The sequence below is a fragment of the Gekko japonicus genome, unplaced genomic scaffold (genome assembly GCF_001447785.1).
Source record: "Gekko japonicus isolate JY-2015 unplaced genomic scaffold, Gekko_japonicus_V1.1 scaffold4375, whole genome shotgun sequence".
Lineage (NCBI taxonomy): Eukaryota > Metazoa > Chordata > Lepidosauria > Squamata > Gekkonidae > Gekko > Gekko japonicus.
Window position 1 is genome coordinate 21,485 of NW_015172682.1, and position 23,126 is coordinate 44,610.

Genomic DNA, 23,126 nt, shown 5'->3' on the forward strand with positions numbered 1-23,126 from the left:
CCCCCCCCCCCCCTCTGTCCCCCTCCTTGTCCTCCTCACCATCCTCCACCCCCCCCTTTCCTCCTCCTATTCTCCCTCCTGGAATTCAACAGAGGGAAAGAAGGCGGAGAGAGAGAGAGGATGATGCAAGTCTGGCAGTTTGTATCGTGGCCAGGAGATGCAGCAGGTTTCCACATCCCCCCACCCCAGGCTCACCAACAGGTATTTTTCTCTCACACAAGAACAAGACTCACAAACACCTGACGCAAACAAAGGACAGGAGCACATCTCCAGTGATTATATACATCCCCCCTCCCATCCTGAGGGAGACAGGGATGGGAAGGAGATTAGGACTGAGCACGTCCATATCTCAGCCTCCTACTAAACCTAACTCTGCCCACCACCACACTTCCCATCTCCCCATCTAACTGGGATTCCCTGGCCAGCTAGAAACATCTTGCAGCTTACTCTGGTCTCCCTCTCCACCTGTGGGAGGAACTAACCAGCTGTGCAGCAGATTTATGGTGCACCAGAAAAACACAACGAAACCCACAGTAGCCCAGGCCAAGCAATGGACGTCCACCCTACTCAGCCTTCCTCTAATCACCAGCCAGCCACGGTTTGCAGGAGCTGTTGCCTCTGTAGAGTTGGAGCTGCAGCTTCTGGACTCTGCCAGGCAGCTTTTTCCTTCACTACTCCAATAGTCAACAAGGCCCAGACGAAATTAGCAGTTTTCTATTCTTCAGGAAATGTTTTGACATAATTTGTTCTTGCTTATCGTGTGTTTATGAATTTGCTCTCACTGTAGTTAGAAATACAGCTAGCACAGAAAGAAGAGAGACTGCTTGAGAAGGACTTTATTTTTGAACAAGTGTCCCAGTTCACAGAGAAGATCAGATTCAAGGTGGAAAATGGCAAGGAGGACACACTGCTATTGGCAAAAAAGGTATGACTGTTATTGAACTTAATCCTACAAGCCAGCTAAGGAGAGTGATACAGATGTAGGCATCTTTCACCAAGCATATAATTTGTTCTTTCAGGAACTGTGGCTATAAACGCAACATGTATTGAAAAGAATGAACATCCAGTAGTTAATGAGGCCTGTTTGTATGGCACTGTCATAGGCTTGCCAAGTCCCCCCGGGGGGCGGGGAAACCCCCACCCCAGAGGCCCGTTCCCCCCCACCGCCGGATCGGGCCCCAGGGGAAACTCCGCCCCGACGTGCACGTCACCAGGCACGCTGGGGGCAGGGCCACGGTCATCCGAGGGAAAACTATATGGTTTTCCCTTGGATGGTCGTGGCCCCGCCCCCAGCATGCTCGGCGTGGTCGCGTCGCTTCCGGGTGATGGGGTTGCGGCGTGCGCGCACTCCCAGAGCAACACTGGAGTCCCCTGCTCCGGCGCCGATCTGACTTGGGAACCCTAGAATGGAGGTGGATTGGGGGGGGGTATTTTTGTGCAATAAACCACTTGTATTTATTATTTAGTAGTATGAGCATGGCATGGCAGTACCACACAGACAGATAATGGCAGGCCCCCTGAGAAAAAGTTGTTAGCTACGGGGCTGGTCTAGGCCCTTTGACTCTACATAGAAAGGCTCTTTATTGTTGCACTACTAAAACAATCTTCATCCCACAGAAGTCTAGCACAAAATTTCCATTGACTTTAATTGACTGAAATTGGTGTCTTGATTTGCTTAGAGCCAGTTTGGTATAGTATTTAAGGGCAGCAGACTCTAATATGGAGAACTGCGTTTGATTCCCAATTCCTCCACATGAGGCCAGCTGGGTGAAGTTGGGTCACTCAGTTCTCTCAGAGCTTTCTCAGAAGCCAGCTGGGTGACCCTGGGTCAGTCACAGTTCTCTTAGAGCTCTCTCAGCCCCACCTACTTCACAGGGTATCTGTCATGGGGAGAGGAAGGGAAGGTGATTGTAAGACACTCTGAGACTCCTTTGGGTACAGAAAATCAGGGTATAAAAACCAATTCTTCTTCTTCTGCTGCTGCTGCTGCTATAAAATTGTTGTCAGTCCTATTTTTCCCCATCTTTGTTCCAAAGAGACATTTTTGTGTGCACTGATACGTTTCTACCACTCTCATAACTAGGGTTGCCAAGTCCGGACTTACCTGCCGGCGGGGGACTTTGGCTTTGCTCCCGGCGCGCCACATGCACGTCACAGGGAAGTGATGTCATTACAACGTCATTACTCTATGTTTTTCCCTCAAATGGCTGTGCCCCGCCCCCAGCGTGCCCGGCGTAATGACATCACTTCCCTGTAATGTGCACGCGGGGGTGGGGTTTCCCGCGGGGGCAGAAATCGGGCCTCCAAAGCGGGGGAAATCCGCCCCCTGGGGGGATTTGGCAGCCCTACTCATAACAACTGTTAATAATTCCAGCAGTCACATACATATCTTGGTCACATATGGATTTCTATCATCTCTGGTAGTGGCCATGGGGTATTTCTTCATTTCACCCTTAGTTGTTAGTATGATGTGAGCACTAATGAAAATGGTTATGGTTGACAAGCCATACACAATACTGCAAATGAAATACAGATTACAATAATGGAGGAAGAGATATCTTCAAATCAAGAGGTGCGCATTCCTTTCTTCTGAGCAGCATATTGTAAAATTCCATTTTGTATTTCCTTGTCTTGCTGCATAACTGTGGGCCTACTCCTTTATAACAGAAGATTTCGAGAGCAATCCTAAGTAGCTCTGCTCAGAATTCTACTCAAGTCTTTTCAGTGGCTCTTACTCCCAGGAATGTATTTTTAGGATTGCATGGTTAGATGTGTTTTCTGTACAGTAGCACCTAAGGCTGGATCTTTCAAGTCTGATCTACGGAGGTGTGTGGATATGGGTGAACGGCTATCAAGATCAAAATGGCAGCTGGATCATACTAGAAGACATGACTCCATGCAGTACAGACTACTGTTTTGACGGACTGCATGATGACACCTGTATATTCCTAGTGAATAGTGCCTTGTTGCCTGACTGCATCTATACAATTTATTGGATTGATTGCAGCAAACAGCAGATATACTGCAATCTGGCCTGAAAATGTAAAAGTATGAGCCATGATTTAAAACCATTTGAGTGATAAAATATGATTTTGTATTAATACAAATTCCATGATTCACAGTGCCTCCTAACCAGAGTTACAACCTCCTAGATCAATTGAAGCCAATGGTTTTAGAAGGCTGTAACCAGTGTTCCCTCTAAGCTGAGTCAGTGTGAGCTACCTCACAGGTTTTTAGCCTCTGGCTCACACATTTTTTGTCTTAGCTCAGAAAGGATGGCTCCAAGCAAACTAATTTATGCAGTAGCCAAATTGCTCACTCACAACTTTAATGCCAGTAGCTCACAAAGTAGAATTTTTGCTCACAAGACTCCACAGCTTAGAGGGAACACTGGCTATAACTCTTCTTAGGATGGTAATGTCAGTGAAAGGCACAGTGGGTTATTTACATGGGCAAAGTTTTGACTTCTGCAGAGCTGTCTAAAATTTAAGAGAATCAAGCAGAGATAGAGTTGGAAGGGGGACGGTGGCCCTGGAGGAAGGGCTGTAAATCCTACGAACTTTATGTGAACCGTCAGTTAGTTTGGGTTCTTCACATCACCTCAACCTAATTTGATCTGTTGATTTTATAAAGATAATCCCAGCTCATCATATTTCCAGAGTGTGTGTGATATATACACAGCTAAAACAACACTGTAGGCAAGGCTGTCTTAAGAAGTAAGCTACATGAATTGCAAGATCATGCAGTGCACTCTTGCTAGGCTAAATTGGCTCAGACTGCGGATGTGAGACGGTACATTTGAATATTCCCTTGTATTCACTAGGGCTCCTAGCTGGTTAAAGAATTAAAATTAATTGTATACATTTGAAATGATCAAGCAAATTTGCTACTTAGTAAAAGTGAGGCTTCTGAACAACAACAAAAAACATACATTCTGTTATCAGAAGTGCAGCAAACATCGTCTGAGTGATCAATATCTAATGATCAACATGGCCCCATCTGTGGCTACATCTGGAGAGTGGGCACATGGACAGACAAGGCAGATGTTTCCACGAACCTGAAAAAAGCCCCAGGTTTGTAGAAAAATTTGAACTCTAAAAACAAACAAACAAACAAATAAAATCTGCTGTCGCTTTAAGAAACAAATGCCATCACTGGCAGTTGCTTGGCAACCACAACAGTATTGTCAGTATTCCAGCCTTGATTTTGGTCAGCAAAATGCAGGGGCATGGGCCGGGCCCTTTCCAGGGCTGTTTTGGCCTTTAAGGGAGGACTCATGGGCAACCTCAGGGCAACTTGCTGCCACCTGACCTGCATGACCCACCCAGGCCTGGCTGCTTGATACTGTTCAACAGCAGCCACCACATGAAAGCCAGTGTAGTATAATGGTAAGAAGGTTTTGGACTAGGATCTGGGAGGCCCAGGTTCAAATACCTGCTTTGTCGTGGAAGCTCACTGAGTGACCTTGGGTCACTTACTCATTATAAATGTTGCAGCATGTCTCTTTAAAAAATATCTACATTGTTCAGCTATGGGGGCTTATGATAGCTGTTAAGTATATTTACCAAAAAACATATTCCACCAGAGGACGAACGATACAAAGGAATAAAAGAAAGCTAAGAAATATGGGCAGGAAACAGCAAAATTAGAATCAGCTTGGAAAAATTGGAGCTAATGCGTCTAAAGGGAAAACTAATCAGAAACACAGGAAATGCAGAAAGAAATCCATATAAGATAAAGAACAATAATTAATAGGATTTCCCATCAGTTGTAAAGGAATGCAATAGCAATAGTGTTTGGGGATTTTCAGTTCACATTTCAAGATTAATAAACATTTCCCCTTCCCTGCTATTCCTGACTAAAAAGTTGGGGGGGGGACACAAGTTGAGAAAAATCTTCAAAATATCAATTCTGGAATAGTGCCACAAAGGTAAATGGAATTGCAACTAAGGAGTGGCCTGATTGGCCTTTGTGTTAGAGAATGAACTTGATATTTTGCTTTTTGGACTATATTAATTGCTACACACACAATGGACTGTGCACACACACACACATAGACTCAGAGAACTGTACACTTTAAGTCACCTGTTGTGATGTAACACATAGAAGGTGCCTGCACAAGCCTTACACGTGTAAATAGGGTTTCAGCTATACAGTTACCAGCCTGGTGAAGAAGCACACACCTCCATTATTGTGAGCAGTAAGAAACAACAACTTGATCAGAGACAGCTCCCATTGCAGAATTATTTGTGGACAATTCACTGCTTTGTTTCTGCTTTGGTATTTCCTGCCAAATGGACATTTGGTTCACAATGAGAATGGCCAGCTTCATCAACACTACAATGAAGCATCCTGACTCCAAGGTTTTCACACTGGCCCAGATGCCATCCTTTGAGTAAGGTTTTAGATTTCAATATTGACCACTTTTAATTACATAGATTTCATGGACAGAATGGAGCACGTGCAGAGGAGAACAACAAGGATGATCAGGGGCCTGGAGACCAAGCTGTATGAGGAAAGTCTGAGGGACCTGGGAATGTTTAGTCTGGATAAGAGGAGGCTGAGGGAGGACATGATTGCTCTCTTTAAGGATTTGAAGGGCTGCCACTTAGAGGAGGGCAGGGAGCTGTTCCTGTTGGCAGCAGAGGATACGACTCGCAGTAATGGGCTTAAATTAAGGGTGGCAAGGTACCAGCTGGATATTAGGAAAAACTTTTTACAGTAAGAGTTGCGCAACAGTGGAATCAGCTGCCTAGGGAGGTGGTGAGCTCCCCCTCACTGGCAGTCTTTAAGCAGCGGCTGGACAAACACTTGTCAGGGATGCTCTAGGCTGATCCTCCATTTATTTTATTTATTTATTTTGGATTTATATCCCGCCCTCCCCTTGATGGGCTCAGGGCGGCTTCGAACAATAAAATACAATACAATTAAAACAATTTAAAACACAGTTTATATTTTAAAATACAATACAGCATCACATAATACAACTCTAATAAGAACCAGATGTCTCAGTTGTTAATGATGTTGAATTTAAGTTCTTGCTTGGAGATCCTCAAAATTTAGGATCTCAAAGGACCCAGGCTACTGATGGAGGAACCCAAGGAGAGGGACACCCGCTGCCTCAACCAAAGGCCCGGCGGAAGAGCTCCGTCTTGCAGGCCCTGCAGAATTGTAGTAAATCCCACAGGGCCCTGATCTCACGCAGGAGCTCATTCCACCAGGCAGGTCGGATGTCCCTGGGGCTGGGTACCACCAAAAGATGTTGGTTGGTGGACCTCATTGAGCAGGAGGTTTGGACTAGATGGCCTGTATGGCCCCTTCCAGCTCTCTGATTCTATGTGATGTTAATGTGGACAGACAGGATATGAGTCTGGAGTGCTGCACCTCTAGGGATTCTCCTAATTCCTCTGCTACAAGTGATGTTCTGTTTTATGTACAGCTCAAGAGGTCGCAGGCAGCTCTTACCTGTGAATCAACCTGGGGTCTGTCGCTACGGTTCTAAGCTTGACTGCTGCTATGGCTGGAAAAGGAGTAGCCAAGGACATTGTGAAGGTAACAGTAATAAAACTGTTGTTCCTCTTTTCCTAGAAATATATGCTTACTTTTGATTTGGGGGGGGGAAATAACTGTCTGATGGGCTTGCCAGAGGTTAAAATAAAAAGACGTATAGAAATTAGATCCATATAGTAGCGTTTGATATAAGGAAACAGGTTTTAGGTAGAAAAATGGCTCGACTGGAGCAACCAGGATTAATGGCTCGACTGGAGAACCTCTCAAAAATGCTATGCTCTGCCAAAGATAAACTTACCCCACCTCAGGTCAGCAGACCAGTCCCATCTAGGACCTAGTCTTTCCAACCAGCATCTCTTCCATTGTGCATGGATTCAGTTTTAAACTTGTTTCCTGACCACAGCTTCAAGATACTGGTCCAGGATATCCACAATAGCTTCCTGAAGCTTTCACAAAGAAATATGGAGCTGGGTGGCAACTGTGTACTAAAGATATGGTTGATATTACATAAATATTGAATTACATGAGTCAACAATCAAACTGCTTGATAATTTCCATACTGTTTCTAAGGAAACTGTGTCCAAAAAAAGAATGAAACTATCTGTGGCCCCGGTCACACGGGCCGGATAATCCGCAGGGGAACGGAGGCTTTTAGCTGCGGAGAAAAAAGAAGTGCGGTAGCGCGATCTCACGTTTCCCCGCAGCTCCGTCCTCCGGCCATCAGCAGCCAATCAGACCAGCGAGGCAACACAGCAGGAAAACAGCAGGACCACGTTTGTGTGCATGCGCCTGACGTGGATGGCTGCTGGATGCGACGGGCTACCAGCGCGTCTCCAATCAGACGCCTGCCTGTGCTGCGCATTTACCAGAAGATAGTGCATCAAAGCAGGTAGTTTTTTTTAAAAAAAAAAAAAATTTTAAAGCAGGTAGTTTTTAACTCCAGGTTTTCCATGGGATGCCATGGGTTGGCCGCGGGTGCGCTCCACTTGCCAGATGTGGTGATGTGATCGCACCCGAATAATCCGCCCACCACCTTTGGCTCTTCCGCAGTTACTTCCACGTGTGAACGGGGCCTGAGAACAATTAATCAGAGCTACTTAAAGCTGTTTTAATCCCATATACTGGTCTGAAGCCTGATTGAAAATAGTCAAGGGCAGATGTGTCATCCAGGTAAGGCTGAAGTTCCTTGCAATAGCCAACTTTCTCAAGAAAGGAAGTTGGAAATGGCCCATATTATTTTTTAGACTTTTTAAAGAAAGAGTTCTGATACTACCTTTAGCCAGAATTGTTCACTTATTTGGTTAAGATAATAGTTGCATAACTCCCACAACCAAATAAATTTTAACAATTTTGGCTAGAGGTACTTTTCTTGTCTTTTTATTTGCAAGATACATTTCACTGAGAGGAACAGTTCCCAGGGTGGCCTTCAGTTTATTAGTCAGGGAGTTAAAAGTGAAGCTCTCTGTAGAACGCTGACAAAGTATGCTTCTGAAACCCCAAACATAGGAACTCCCCGAACTGGCTTTCTGGTCAAATACAAAAAAGAGAGTTTATCAGAAAAGAATTTACCAAAATCATCACAGCTACGGTAATTGATAACCTTGACTCCTCAAGTGGTCTGGATATTGGTGTCAACAGTTCACGGAACACCTTAAACAACTGAGCTGGATGAAATTCTGCCAATGCAGTAGTAGTGGAGAAAAAGGGATGTTGCCACCCCTGCCACCTAATAATCCTGTAACTGGCGTCTGTAGTGTGCTGTGTCGCATTCAGCATGAGCCTTTCACCACCAATGTTATGGCCATTTCCATTCTCTTTTTTCAATCCATTGATTTCCTTATAAACCATGAGCCAGGGGTCTCTTGGTAGGAAGAAGAGGACACCAGGGAGGAATCCTATCTGTTGCCCTTTAGCTTGAGGATTCCATAAACCAGTTGGATCCCTTAGCCCCCGTAAGTGGACCATCCTAATTGATGTATTTATGCTGAAGAGGAAGGGGGCATAACAACAGTCCAATAGGTAAAGATCTGAAAGTGATGGCGGGGTGGTGGTGCTGTGGAGAGAGTTAAATCTCTTAACCAGATCACCATAAATCTGCTCAGTGCAAAAAAGTAAGTCCAGTCCATTGAGCTTTTCAGGTGTTGGACCCAGTGCAACCTGGGATGGTCCCATGGTTGCCATGACAGTCAAAGTCATCAGCTTAGCTCAGTGTGGATACTGAAGTCCCCCAAAACTGTCATTCTAAAAGTCTGCAACACCAGTTAGCCAGACCACACACTTGGTGGAGAGTAAACCGGAAAGAACCCTAACTTTTCCCTGGTATCCATACACTCAGAACTGATCATCATTTCCATCAGGAATCTGTTTGCTTTCTTAATTTCTTTAAAGATAGCATGTGAGTTTAAATCTTTATGTGTTTCTACATCATGCTGAATTCTCTGATTATATAAAGCATATACGTGACTGGGCCTATGTTCAGTGGCTTGCCTTTCTTCAGTTACCAGCTCTATATGTAAGAAAATGCTCTTCTGCTTTTGAATTGTGGCATGGTGGAGGTATGCATTCTGCTGTGTTGGGGGGCCTGACGACATGTGTGGATACTGTTATTCATGGATAGGAAACTTACAAACACATGCTGTTATGTAGTTGATGAGCAGAGTGGTCTCTGGGCTACACTCCCGGGTAGGATTTTTACCCCCCCCCCCAAGGGCTGGGAACTGTAGCTTAAAGTCACTGGGGGTTTCTTGCCTCCCTTTCTCACTTAATATTGATCCAAAACTGCAGGGGTATAAATTGAGAAGACGCAGGAACAATGCAACCTATAAGCAAACCAGGCAGAGAGATTTATAGCCAGGTGCTTTTGATTAAATGGCATATGTTGTCCTCAGCTATGCATGTTACTAGAGGTCTGGTAGTCTAATGTAATGCATGAGGATTACCTGCACTGCTGATCAGTTTTCAGGCCTCTGGGAAATTGGATTAATGATGGTCCTATGGTTATTTAATAGCTTCTAATCTTTTAATAAAGATAGTGTAAACACTAGGGAGAAGTTTGAAATCTTTCTCCAGATGGATTCTGGTAAGGCTGAGTGAACTCATAAAGTCTTGACTTTAGGAGTTGTCTTACTTCTTAGACATTACATCTGCTGTCCTGGTGAATTTTGCTTTGGGTGTCTGGTGTCAGGAACAAGAGTTCATGTCATAATTGATATGATCACCAGATTGTTGTCCAGTGGGGATAGCTGCCAAAAGAACCTTTTCTCCTTGGACCTATATTAATGTACATTTCAGATAACAGTGGCAGTTGAAAGCATCCCCATCTGTGGAATGGAGAAGTTCCATTTTAATAATGGTGTGTGTGTGTGTGCTGTTTGTGTAACCCTAGTTCAGCTCAAGTCTATGCTGGGGTAAAAGTGATAATATGTAAAAGTTCCTTAAAGAAACAATGGGAGATTTTCCTTGCTTTTATTTTGCAAACTCAATAGAACTACCTTCAACCAGTATCCAGCTTTCAAAGCTGTTTAAATTTTTTCTTGGCAGATTTTCTGGTTTGAATCAGGTATGATGTGTGTTGAGCATCTACGCTGACATGCAGGCATTCTTTGCTGTATTGTTTTCTCTTTATTACACTGCTCCTTTCATAGTAAGCAACTTTTGATCAGGATTCCTTGCTGTGTGAAATATCATTAAATAATTTGGAGCCAAAGATAGTTTAAATCCACCAGATGTTGACGTTTAATATCTTTCAGAAGAGCATTACAGGAAACGACTGGATTTGGTTGTGTTAAGTTTCGAAAGGTCTGAACAATGGCCAAGGCCCCCTCCAATTTTGTACTGAAACAAACTAAGTTTTATAACAAGGAAGCTCTTATGCTAGGAAAGGGAATACAGAATCTGTGATCAAAATATTTACTGGGGAAGTGGCATTCAGACTTAAGCAATTAAGAAAAGGGCAAGAGGAGTGACAATGGCAGGCAAAGAATGACATGGCAGATATAGAGGCCGAGTTTAGACTGGCAGTTTCCCCCGATATACGTGCTTTTCAGAAACGTTCCACAACCAGATTAAAGGGGCCGTTCACACAGGCACATCTGTCAGGCATTCCCCACCGGTACTCAACCCGGTAACGCTTCACTCCCGAGTATAAAAGATACCTGGTGAAAGTGGTAGCAAACCCTGGAAAGCGTGATTATCCTGTGTCCATCCCGCACCAACAAAGTGTGAACATCAAAAGCCGCATTTTTCTTATGTACTTATGCGCTCATGCGCTTACAGCCGTGCCTCTGGGCCAACAGTGTGAATGCTCCCTTGTGCCTCCTCCCGGTATGCTCCCGCATCAGTTGCTGCAGTGTGAACGGGAAAATCTGGAACAATTTGTTCCGGGTATTTTTTGCCATGACTCCCTCCCTCTTCAAACTGCCCATCACTCAACCATAGACTTGGCAAGCATGCCATCCGGCCAAAACATTTAACCCAAGTTCATCCTGCACAGCATAATCTCTCATGGGTGCTTCTGTTCACTGGACCCTTCTGGCCACCCTCTTGGGCTGGTGGGAGAAACAGTGGGGATGGAGCTGGTGCCAGGCTACGTGCTAACAGCTTATCCAGGCAAAAAACTGGATGTGATATCAGTCAACACTCTGGAAATATGTATTACCTATGATAATATTACCTGTGGTAATACATGGGTTGATATCCAGGTAGGGTTGCCAGCTCTGGGTTAGGAAATACCTGAAAAATGTGGGCGTAGAGCCTAGGGAGTTTGGGGAGGGGAGGGACCTCAACAGGATATAAGGCCATAGAATTCATCCTCCAAAGCTGCCATTTTCTCCAGAGGCACTAAACTTGGTCACCTGGAGATCACCTGTAACAGTGGGAGCTCTCCAGGTGTCACCTGGTGGTTGGCAACTCTATGTCCAGGTTGCTGCTCCTCCAACATTCCTGGAGTAACAGCCAGTTTGGTGTAGTGGTTAAGAGTACAGACTCTAATCTGGGAGAACTGGGTTTGATTCCCCACTCCTCCATGCAGCTGCTGGTGTGACCTTGGGTCATTCATAAGTTCTTTCCATGCTGTTCTCTCAAGGGCAGTTCTCAAGAGCTCTCTCTCAGTCCCACCTACCTCACAGGGTGTCTTTTGTGGGGAGGGGAAGGGACTGTAAGCTGCTCTGAGACTCCTTCCGGTAGTAAAGGGCGGGATATAAATCCTATTTCTTCTTCCTCCTCCTCCTCTTCTTCTTCATTGGGTCCATTATTGAAATGGGTGCACAGCTTGTTGCCCATTGTGATCCCAGGGACTAGAGGGGGAGGGTAGCTTTGCCCACCTTCAGCTGTGTCCTAGGTTGGGAGATATTTTTAATTGAACCCACCCCAGTTGTTACGACATCACCTGTCAATCTGCACATCATACCCAGTTCCTGATGCATGTCCAATTTGTCGTGAGACTCAAGGTCTATCACACCCCAGGTACCTCAAATGTTTAATTTAAAAAAACACCAAATCCAAGTGGATCAACAAAGTGAACAAGTCCACATTGGTAGAGGTAACAGTGAAAACTGTCATGGTTACCAGCCAGTCTGTTCATGTTCCTTCCTTTTTTTTTTTTTTGGTAAACAAATTTTATTTTCTCAGGAATACAACATATAAAACATTTCATTCTATCAATTGTCTACCCCATTCCCAGTTCCTCCCCTCCCTCCAATGGCTTCCCACAATGCTTCCACCCCTGCTCCAAATTACTTCATATCATCAACAATATCAGTTTCTCATCATTACAATCTAAAGATAACATCGTTTGACTTAATATTGATCTAAACATATTAAGTTTTGTTTCACATCCCAGTTCTTTTCCAGATAAATTTTAAAATCATTCCATTCTCCAAAAAACTCATCGTCTTCTTTGTTATTCAGTTTTTTTGTAATCTTATCCATTTGTGCCATGAACAGAACTTTTTGTATCCATTCTTCAACCTCTGGTACCTTTTCTGTCTTCCAAAACTGAGCATAAATCATTCTCGCTGTCACTATCAGGTACCAGAGTAAAGTTTTTTTAGTCGTATTGACTTCTTCCATTTTGAGTCCCAAAAGCAGAATTTCCGGTGCTTTTTTAAAAGAACATTTCAGTATTTTTTGCATTTCATTGTGGACTTTTGTCCAAAAGTCTACAGCTTTCTCACAAGTCCACCACATATGATAAAATGAGCCCTCATGCCTCTTACATTTCCAACATTTGTTTGACATATTTTGATTCATATTTGCAATCTTCTTAGGTGTCATGTACCACCTATACATCATCTTATAACAATTTTCTTTAACATTAGTACATGTCGAGATCTTAATAGAATTTTTCCACAAATATTCCCAGGTTTCCATAGCCACTTCCTTATTCATATTAATAGCCCATTTTAACATTTGTTCTTTAACAGTTTCATCTTCAGTATACCATTTTAACAACACCTTATACATTTTAGAAATATTTTTTCCTCCTCCACTCTCCCAAACCTTTTCAATTTCATTTTTTTCCTCTCTAAAACCATAGTTTTTTTTGTCAGATCTAAAAAGATCATAAATCTGCATATATTTCAACCACTCATATTCATATTCAATTTCATTCTGCTTTTTCATTACCCACTCTGTTCCCTCTTTTTTAATTAAATCTCTATATGGCAACCAGTCTCTACCTCGCTGTCTTGAGTAAGATATCAACACTTCTACTGGTACAATCCACAATGGTCTTAAGTCACTCTGGTACTTCTTATATCTTGTCCATACCATATACAAAGCTTTTCTCACCAAGTGAAGTTTAAAAAAACTGTCCATTTTTATCTTGTCATACCATAAATATGCATGCCAGCCAAATCTACAATCATGCCCTTCCAACCCCAACAATCTGTCATTTTCAAGCTTCACCCATTGATCCATCCATGTTAGACAAACCGCTTCATAATATAGTCTAAGATTTGGCATTTGTAGACCTCCTCTTTCTTTGGCATCACAAAGTATTTTCATTTTGATCCTTGGTTTCTTGCCTGCCCAAACAAATTTTGACAACTCTTGTTGCCACTTGGCCAACAAATCCGTTTTATGCAGAATTGGTATTGTTTGGAACAGGAACATCAAACGTGGTAGGACATTCATTTTTATAACTGATATTCTTCCCATCAGTGATAAGTTCATTTTATCCCATTTCTTAAAATCTTGAGTCAGCTTAGTCCATAATTTCTCATAATTATTCTTATATAGGTCTATATTTTTTGCCGTTAATTCAATTCCAAGGTATTTTGTTTTTTTAACTACTTCACATTGTACCAGTTCTTGTAGTTCCACTTGTTTTTGTTTGATCATGTTTTTACATATAAGTTTTGTTTTATTCTTATTTACGTAAAAGCCGGCCAATTCTCCAAACTCCTTTATTTTTTGAAAAAGCAATGTCAATTTTTCTGTTGGGTTTTCCACCATAAACATTACATCGTCTGCAAATGCTCGATATTTGTATTGGTGTCCTTTATGTGTCAAGCCCTTTATTTCTTGATCGTACTGTATTTTTTGTAAAAGTATTTCCAATACCCAGATAAATAATAACGGTGATAACGGACAACCTTGCCTTGTTCCTTTCTGTACTTTGAAGTTATCTGTCAGTTCTTTATTCACATTTATTTTAGCTCTTTGTTCAGAATAGATAGCTTCAATACAATTTCTAAAATGTTGTCCCGCTTCAATCTTTTCCATCATCTGGTGCATAAAATTCCAATTAAGATTGTCAAAAGCTTTTTCTGCATCAACAAACAGAAAAGCTACTTCTTTTTCTGGGTGCTTTTCATAATATTCAATTGCGTCCATTACTATTCTTACATTGTCTCTAATCTGCCTTTTGGGTAAAAAGCCCGCTTGATCTTCAGAAATTACCGTTTGTAAATAGTTTTTCACCCTTTCTGCAATAATTTTTGCAAAGATTTTATAATCGTTGTTCAAAAGAGATATTGGCCTGTAGTTCTTTACATTTGTTGAATCTTGTCCTTCCTTTGGAATCAAAGAAATAATTGCTTCTTTCCATGAGTCCGGCACCTTTTTGTTTTCTCTTATTTCGTTGGTTAAAGCTTCCAGGACCGGGGAAATTTCTTCTTTCATCTTTTTGTAGAATTTCGCTGTAAATCCGTCCGGCCCAGGCGCCTTCCCCAACTTTGTCTCTTCTATTGCCTTCATCACTTCTTCTTTTTGAATTGGACCATTTAATAAATCTTTGTATTCCTTACTTATTTTTGGTAGTGGAATCTCCTTTAAATATGTTTTAATCTTCTCAAGATCAACTCTAGTTGTTTGGAATAGTTTAGCATAATACTTGAAGAAACATCTCTTTATTCCATTAGGATCAACGAACTCTTTTCCATCTTCTATTATTTTGGTTATCATTCTTCTCTCTCTTCTAGCCTTAAGTTGCCAAGCTAAGTATTTTCCCGGTTTGTTCGCCCCTTCAAAAGATTTCTGTTGTAACTTCTTTAAATTCCAATACATTTCCTGATTCCAAGTCTCATTCAGTTGTTCCTTCAGCAACTTTAATTCTTTAATAATTTGCTTTTTTCCAGGCTTCTTTTTTAATTCCTTTTCTTTCTGAGCAATTTTTTCTAACACTTCTGTTTGTTTTTGAAGTTTTTCCTTTTTTTGCTTCACGTTTTGCGAGATGAGAATTCCTCTCATCACCGCTTTATAAGCATCCCATACAATCTGTATCGGTGTTTCTTTATTTAAATTTTGTTGAAAGAATTGTTTCGTTTCTTCCTTTAACATCTCAATTACCGTTTTCTTATCCAACAAGTCTTCATTAATCCTCCACAGAAAGGGTTTTTTCCTTTCTGTGGAACTCCATACCACCGGATTGTGATCTGAATTACATCTTGGCAAAATTTCAGTCTTATGTGTTTTCATTGATAATTCTTCAGACATCCAAATCATATCAATTCTGGAAAAAGAGCAATGTCTATTGGAATAAAAAGTAAAGTCTTTCTGCATCGGGTTCCATTTCCTCCAAACATCTTCTAATTTTTCTTGCTTAACTAATTCAAAAAAATTCTTTGGCAATTTTCCGCTGAATTCGTTGTCCTTTTGTGGTTTTCTGTCTAGACGATCTATTGTCCCATTAAAGTCTCCGGCCATAATAACTTGCTCATAAGTCAATTGTTGTAATTGGTCAGTTATATCCTTAAAAAATTTTTCCTTTGCTCCATTGGGTGCGTACACGTTGATCAACAATGTTTTTTTCTGCTGAATCATTAATTCCACACCCACGTATCTGCCATCTATGTCCTTAAAAATTTCTGTAGGTTGTAACTCCTTCTTCACATATGTCACAACTCCTTTTTTCTTGTTTGAGGCCGCAGAACAAAATTCAATTCCAAATAAAGCATTCTTTAAATATTTTATATCCTGTTTTCTAATATGTGTTTCTTGCAAGCATATCACGTTGCATTTCTGTTTCTGTATCCAATGATTGATTCTTTTCCTCTTGTTTGGTGAATTTAATCCATTAACATTCCATGACAACAATTTGTACTCCATTATGCGTTTTATTTTAAAGTTCTCCAAAGACGTCCGCATTGTCCGCCTTAAATTTATAAAAGTCCATCATCGATCTGATCTGAATCCTCCCACCTTGATACGTAAAGGATAAACCTTGTGGAATCTCCCATCTATATCTGATGCTCAAAGCTCTGAGTTTGTCCGCCAAGGATTTATACCTTTTCCTGTCTTGCAGTATTGTTCTTGGGAGTTCTCTCATCACCATAATTTTGTTTCCCTCTATTACAAAAGGGACGTTGAATTGCTTCTTGAATATCTCCTCTGTTATTGATCTTGTTACAAATTGTACAATTACATCCCTTGGTAAATTCTTCTTTTCTGCAATTCTGGAGTTCACTCTATAAATCAAATCAAAGTCTGAGTCCATTGACCCTTCCTCCTCGCCCAGAAAAGCCGTTATCACTTCCATCATTTTTTCTTTTAAGTTCTCATTCTCTGTTTCCTTAATGCCTCTGAATCTCAGATGAGTCTGCATCCTTCTGAACTCCATCATTGTCTCTGATCTTGTAATTTGTTGAGTCAAAGAATCTTGTTTCTCTTCTATTTTTTGTATCTTCTCCTCTGTCTCTGTAGTCTTGGTTGCATTTGCTTGAACATCCTTCTTAACTCCTTCCATTTCTTGCTTGATTGAAGTTATTTCTGTAGTAACCAATTCCTTCAATGCTGTTATGTTCTTCTCTTGGACTTCTTCTAGATGTTTCAGATGAATCTGAGTTTGCTTCTCCAGTTGGTCCCCCAATGTTTTTTCTATCTGCTCCCCCATGGCTTGTATTGCCTCTGTCATTCTCTTCTCCATTGCTTCCATGGAGGCCTGCATCTCTTTTTTCTCGCTTTACCTTGTCATTTTGGGGGTTGAAGTAGATCCAATCCTAGGTCTCACAACCGGTTTAAGTTCTGGGTCTGAGTCGGCTCTTTTCTTGCCTCTCCTGGTCTCCGTCTTGGCGATTTCTTTCCAATTCACAGATTCGCAAAATAAAGCACTCTTCTAGATGATAAGATTTAGTCCTCCATGCCTCTCTGTTTACGCTTTCCAAAGACCCTTAGAAATATATTAAAAAAGCAAATTTAGTTGAAGTCCTCCTCAAAATGTCGGGCGCAACTTCTCTATGGTAATTTCATGTAGAGTAGGTCAGATTGGTATTTTGCAGGCCCTTCCTTCCGCATAAAACTCACTTCCGGTCCGGCACCTTTAAAAGTTCCACTGTCTTCCTTTCGCTAATGCCCGTCTAGGAATTCAACTTCCTGGATGTTTCACACGGACCTCTTTCTTTGTGACACCAGCCTGCTCTTCCCACGCTATTGTTCGTGAGTTTCGATTTTACAGTTGCGCACATGGCTCCATCTTCACCACAGGAATGTTAAACAATAAGCGTTTTTACAGTTTTTAAAGGTTTCAATCAACTTTTTTCTCTCCGGAATCGGATTTCTGGGATTTACTATTCATTTTCCGCTCAACCGCTTAATTCAAATTGACTCCAAACTCAGTTCAGGTAAGCGGCACGTTTTTGTTATCTAGCACGTTCAAAACGGGTTTCGCATTGTTTCTTTTAACTCACAGTTGTTGTCCTTCTTCAAAGAGGTCGGCTGACGAAGAATTTATGCCGGTAATCCGGCTCGATCGGCCACTATAGAGTTGCTTGGCACTTGCCTTCTTCGTGGGAGGAGGTCAAAGCCCAATTCAGCTTCTTCCGAAGCTGGATTACGCCAACCTCACACTCCCTCTAGGGCGCTGCTGCCTGCTTGTCCCCCCCCCCTCGCTGGGGAGTGATGCGTTGGGCTGTGTATTGCCCAAACTGTCAAAAGTGGCCATCGCTCGCTTCGCACGATCGCGAAACGCTTCAGTCCTCCATCTTAGCCAGACCGGAAGCCCATGTTCCTTCCTAATACTTGGTTAGAACACTACAGAAGCATCAAATTAAAAATTGCATTGGCATGAAATTCAGAAGTATGTTTGAAACCATATTGATGCTTATAAACTTCTCTGGTGGTCATGTACTCTGTAGAAATAAAATCAAATAATGATAAACAGACGATAGTTATTGTAAGGTATTGTTGTATGGCTTATGGCAACCAGCCTTTGTGATGCTTGGGTGGTATATTAGGTTCTAATTTGGAAAAATATTCAGATCCAACTGTCTGAACTTTAATTCCTTTATTCTTCCTGCATCCTTACCATAATTTTTAGGGGAATTGCATGAGGTTTAAACCCATCCACAAAGAATGTGTATTTACATTAACCTGAAGTAGCTCTGGTAATGATTAGGAAGGAAATAAAATCTGCAGTGTTATGTTGAAATAAATGTTTTCAGAGGAATATTTATTAAATTCCATAGGAAGCAGAAAGGAAAGAAGTAGACATAGGAGGGAGAATATAGAAGGAGAACTGGGATGATGGATCATTTTTTAGAACAAACATGACTGTTTCTGGACTGAGGTTTTATTTATTTGCATTACATAAAATAAGACAAGCTCTTTTAAAGGGATCTACAACACAGATGTTTCAGCAAGGTAAATGTGTTCATGAAGAGCACATCTTTTGAATTGCTTTTACTCTGTTCTGGAGACATTTTGCAAAACTTTCATGCAATTTTTAAGATTACAAACTTACACTTTCACACTGAGATCCCTCACAGAATTTAATCTGTCTGTGAAGAGGAATAGAGTTTGGTACCTTGATTTATTAGCCTCTCTGAAGCAGTTTTCAGATGAGGGCAACTTCAGTTTAGCAGTTATCAGGCTTCTCTTCAAACCCTGTTCCACTAAGCCAAAAGGGGGCAAATGAAAGGAGCTTTAGAAGTGGGTGGCTGACCTTTTCCCCCTGATGTTGGCTGCAGTTATGAGAGTTGTTTGAATTTTCCATCACATATCATTTCTCACGGATCAGTCTAGTAAACTAGCATATAAAATCAATTTGGCTGTGAAAATTGATCATGCAATTTCCGTCTGGAAAATATGGCTCCTATAGATTGTAATTTCTGCTTTCTTGCATTGAAATAGTATTGAGAAGGGAAAAGAAGAAAAGTGTTTTACACAGCATCTATTTTATGTTTATTTAAATACTTTATAACCCAGCTTTTGAAACAGAAAAAAAACAGTGTAGCTACCAACAAGATTTAAAAAACTGTAAAACACAGTAAAATCAAACAGTATAAAATTTGGTCAAGTAAAACAACAGATAGTTTTAAACGGCATAGAAACAGCACAGTAATCTTAATTATAAAGTCAAGCAAATTATAAACTCAAGAAAATAGAACTTTTGACCCATCACCTAAAAGTTAGTTCAGAAGCCCCTAGATAAACCTCTCTAAGGAAAGCATTTAGGGCTGCTAGGACCCAGCCTAATATGGAAGAAAATAGAGGCCTGTCTGATTATGGGGCACAGCTATATGATGCTTTTAGGGTTGCCAGGTTTTCCCTTGCTGCTGGTAAGTCCCCACCACCACCCGCCGGCAGCATAATATGGGCTAGTGTTTGTATTTCACTCATTTTGTTAAGATGCATTCATAAGAAAGACTTTATTTTCTTAGTAGTGATCTGAAAAAAGTTGTTTATTTTGTTTTGTCTGAACAATTTACTCAAAAGGAAGATGATACAGAATGTAAGACGATCCCCCCCAAAAAGATTGTGTACAAACTTTTAAAGACTGGACACAACTGTGTCTTGTATACATATTTAAGATGGCCTCCTTTTTTGTGATGGCACATATAAAAAATTGCCTTTTTTTAGGTAAATTTTTCAGACAAAACAAAATAAACAACTTTTTCCAGTACACTAGTAAGAAAATAAAGTCTTTCTTATTAATGCATTTTAACAAAATGATTGAGGAATATCAGTTGCTGCTGCCATAACTTAACTTTCTGTTTCTCTCTTTTTTTCCTTCCACAGCCATGTGTGAACATGGGTGCAAGAATGGCGAGTGTGTGATGCCAAACAAATGTAAATGTTTTCCTGGATAAAACCTGCAGTCAAGGTGAGTACGACTTACCTTGTAAAACTAAAACCAACATTTTCATTGAATGTGTTCTCTGTTCTCCAGTAAAATCTACTTGACTGCATCTGCTAACTAAGAACTGACTTATCACACTCCAGTGACTGAATCCTAGTTTGATAGTTGCACACCATTGCCCATCAAATTATGTCTCCCCCCTCCTCAATCAAGTAAGCCCCAAATACAGACAGCAGCAACTATTGGGCTGGAAAGATCAATAACAGGGAAGCCAACAATGCTCAGTGCTTCACTTCTCCTTTCTCATAGTGGGGAGAATAGAAGTAGTCCCACCCCCACAGGATGCCTGAGAAGTTCGGGGAGCATGGCAGGCAGAGGTGCTTTCCCCCTGGGAGTAAGCGAGACTGGCTTCAGCTCAGTTAAGAAGTCTGCAAGTTGGGTTGCTGGGGTCATGGAAAGATAAAGGAATGGTCTCTGGCTTGCTTATTTCTGTCCTCTGAAGGACTGCCATCTAGAGCTACCCCTCCCCCTTTCTTTCCATGAAGAGAGGAGGGCACAGTTGCGAGCTGAGATGTGAAAAAAAATATTAGGAAAAAGGGACTTTTTCTGTATGAGTCTAAGATAAGGATGAATTAATATGTATGGTGCCTTTAATCTGGCCTTGGGGTCCTGGAAAGGTGGGATTAGTATGCTAGTACCTTGACACCAGGATGCCTACATATTGCTGGCAACTTTCTGTCCCTGTTCAACAATAGCTTTGTAAAGGACCTGCTACCACATGTAACCTTTTTTGGTGCATGTACTCCCCAGTATATCCTCATTAGGCTGTCAAGTTTATATGGGTACACACACACAGGGTGCATTCAGACACGGCCTTTCTGCCGGCATAAACTGCACCGGTTGGAACCGGTGCAGTTTATGCCGGCAGAAACGCGATCAGACTTACCTCCTGTCTGCGGAGCTCACACGCTGCGGGCGTCTGCATGTGTGTGTTTTTTTTAAAGGACAGTTTGAGCATGCGCATAGGCAGCCATTCAGAGAATGGCGATTTTTGCGCATGCTCAAACCCCCCCCCCCGTACATTTAAACTTTAAAGGTAAGCACTTACCTTTAAAGTTTAAAGCCCAACCTGGCCTCCCTGTAGTCCCGGACTCCTCCGGGAAGTTAAAGTAAGGCTTTTTTTTTTTTTTTACACAAACGCTCAGGGCGAAGCTTCGCCTGAGCACATATCGCTTCCTTTTTTAAAAAAATGGCAGGGGAAAGCCGGAAGCCTCAGGCTTCCGACGGAAGTGTCTCTGTAACGGAGGAGAGCGATCAGACGCCGGGGTGCACCGATTACAACCGTTGCATTCGGTTTACCACCACTTTGGACCTAGTGGCAGAGTGCAACGGTTTAAAGGGATTTACAACGGTTAGGGACGGGAGGCAGATGTTCGCCGTGTGAACGCCCGTAAGTACACCGGTTGGAACCGGCACCCTAACCGTTGTAAATCCCCCGTCTGAACGCACCCACAGAGTCATGATCACATATGCCTGCGGCTTGACTCTAATTGTACAAGCATCTTGTATGCCTGTGGCTTTGCATTATAGTAGAGTGTATGGTAGATAGAGGTATCTTTTTCACCCACTGCTCCACAGAGCAGCAGTGGGATCCTAGTGCCCTGGAGAAGGAGGTCTTCTACCAAAGAGGCAGACCTAGTCCTGCTAGCTAGGGAAGGCTGGAGTGAGGAAATCAAGGAGGGGAAATGGCTTCACCTTCGCCATCTGTAAGTGTAGCTCTACTGAGGTCATAGGGGTCATTTTCATCACCTTGTCCCTCTTCACCACAGCCCCCCGACCCTCATGGTTCTACATAGATCCTGCTTCTCTACATGGAGCCTACAGTCCCAGGAGTGATCATTCTGGAGGCTAGAAACTAGCTGCAGAAAAGGAGAAGGCTTTGGGGGAACTCTGTGTTCCTTCTGTACATGAATAGTAGGATACTGCCCAATATAACTGAAAATTTTTAAGAATGCAAACTATAATAAAAAATCTGATCACAGAACTTTAGAATAATGTATTTTTATTGAAGGTTGCATGACAAATTGCCATCTCGTCATTTTTATACTATCTATCTGTTTTTTAAACCCTTTCACAAATTGTAAAATCTAGTACCAGGCGGAAACTAAAAATCACATTGTCAGAAACGTAAACTTGGCTATATTCTTTCTCTGTCCATGGAATAAAGAGAAAATATTCAGTGTGTACATGATCAGAGTTTGCTAATGACATTTTTCAGATTTTGTTTTACATTGGAATTTATAAGCTCAATAGAAGGCTGAGCTGAATGGCATGCAACACATTCTTAGAGCAGAGCTTTGCGTGCATTTTCTTCCGTCGTTCTTCATCATCCTTGCCATATTTCAGACCATACTGAACATCTGTCCCACAAAACCAGTTCCTAATTTATGCTGAAGAAGCAGGAGGAAAGACCTTTTTATTCCTGGCTTTTCTCTTCAGGCACCTCTCAACAGAAGGAAAACTGCAGGGATAATAACCAATTATTATGAAGGCCAAGAGCCCTTTGTGTGGTAAGCAATGCAAGCTGCACAGTGCAAAGCTGTCTTAAGGGTCTCTCTATGACATCCACTCTGTACCCTGAACGCACTTTTGTTTCATATGCGTTCCAGACAGTCCTTGAGATGTATGCTTCAGTTGCAAAGATTTTGCGCTTCTTGAGCATTCATAGTACAATGCTTTGTGGGTGGCAAAGGCAGTCATCCTGCTATAACACACGCAGTGCTACTGTAATTGCTTTTGTGGAATTTGGTACATGAATGACAAATGCCTGACCATTTGTGCATCATTTCCTGAATTATTTTTGTTTCATTTCTTTCAGTGTTTTGAGTGTCTCTCTGAAGACTATGGCCACGGTCACATGGTCCTTTTGATCGGGTTTTGCACTGTTCCCTCCCGCATTTAAGTTTGCTGATCATACAGGCGAATCCGCCTCCCATGCCGAAGCGGGCTCACTCCCGCAATGCTCCCAGGTTTTCCTGCCCCCGGGAAAATCAAGTATTTTCCTGGCACTTGCGCTTTGAATGCGCGATTTCACCCATCT

General features: G+C 41.9%; 1 protein-coding gene across 1 annotated transcript in view; it reads left to right on the forward strand.

Annotated features, from left to right (window-relative positions):
• Positions 1–23,126, forward strand: part of EGFL6 (EGF-like-domain, multiple 6) — a 66,745-nt gene that overhangs the window by 5,256 nt on the left and 38,363 nt on the right. The window contains 3 exon segments of the mRNA XM_015421775.1: positions 6,440–6,552; positions 19,966–20,032; positions 20,034–20,050. Coding sequence (XP_015277261.1) covers positions 6,440–6,552; positions 19,966–20,032; positions 20,034–20,050 — 197 coding nt within the window.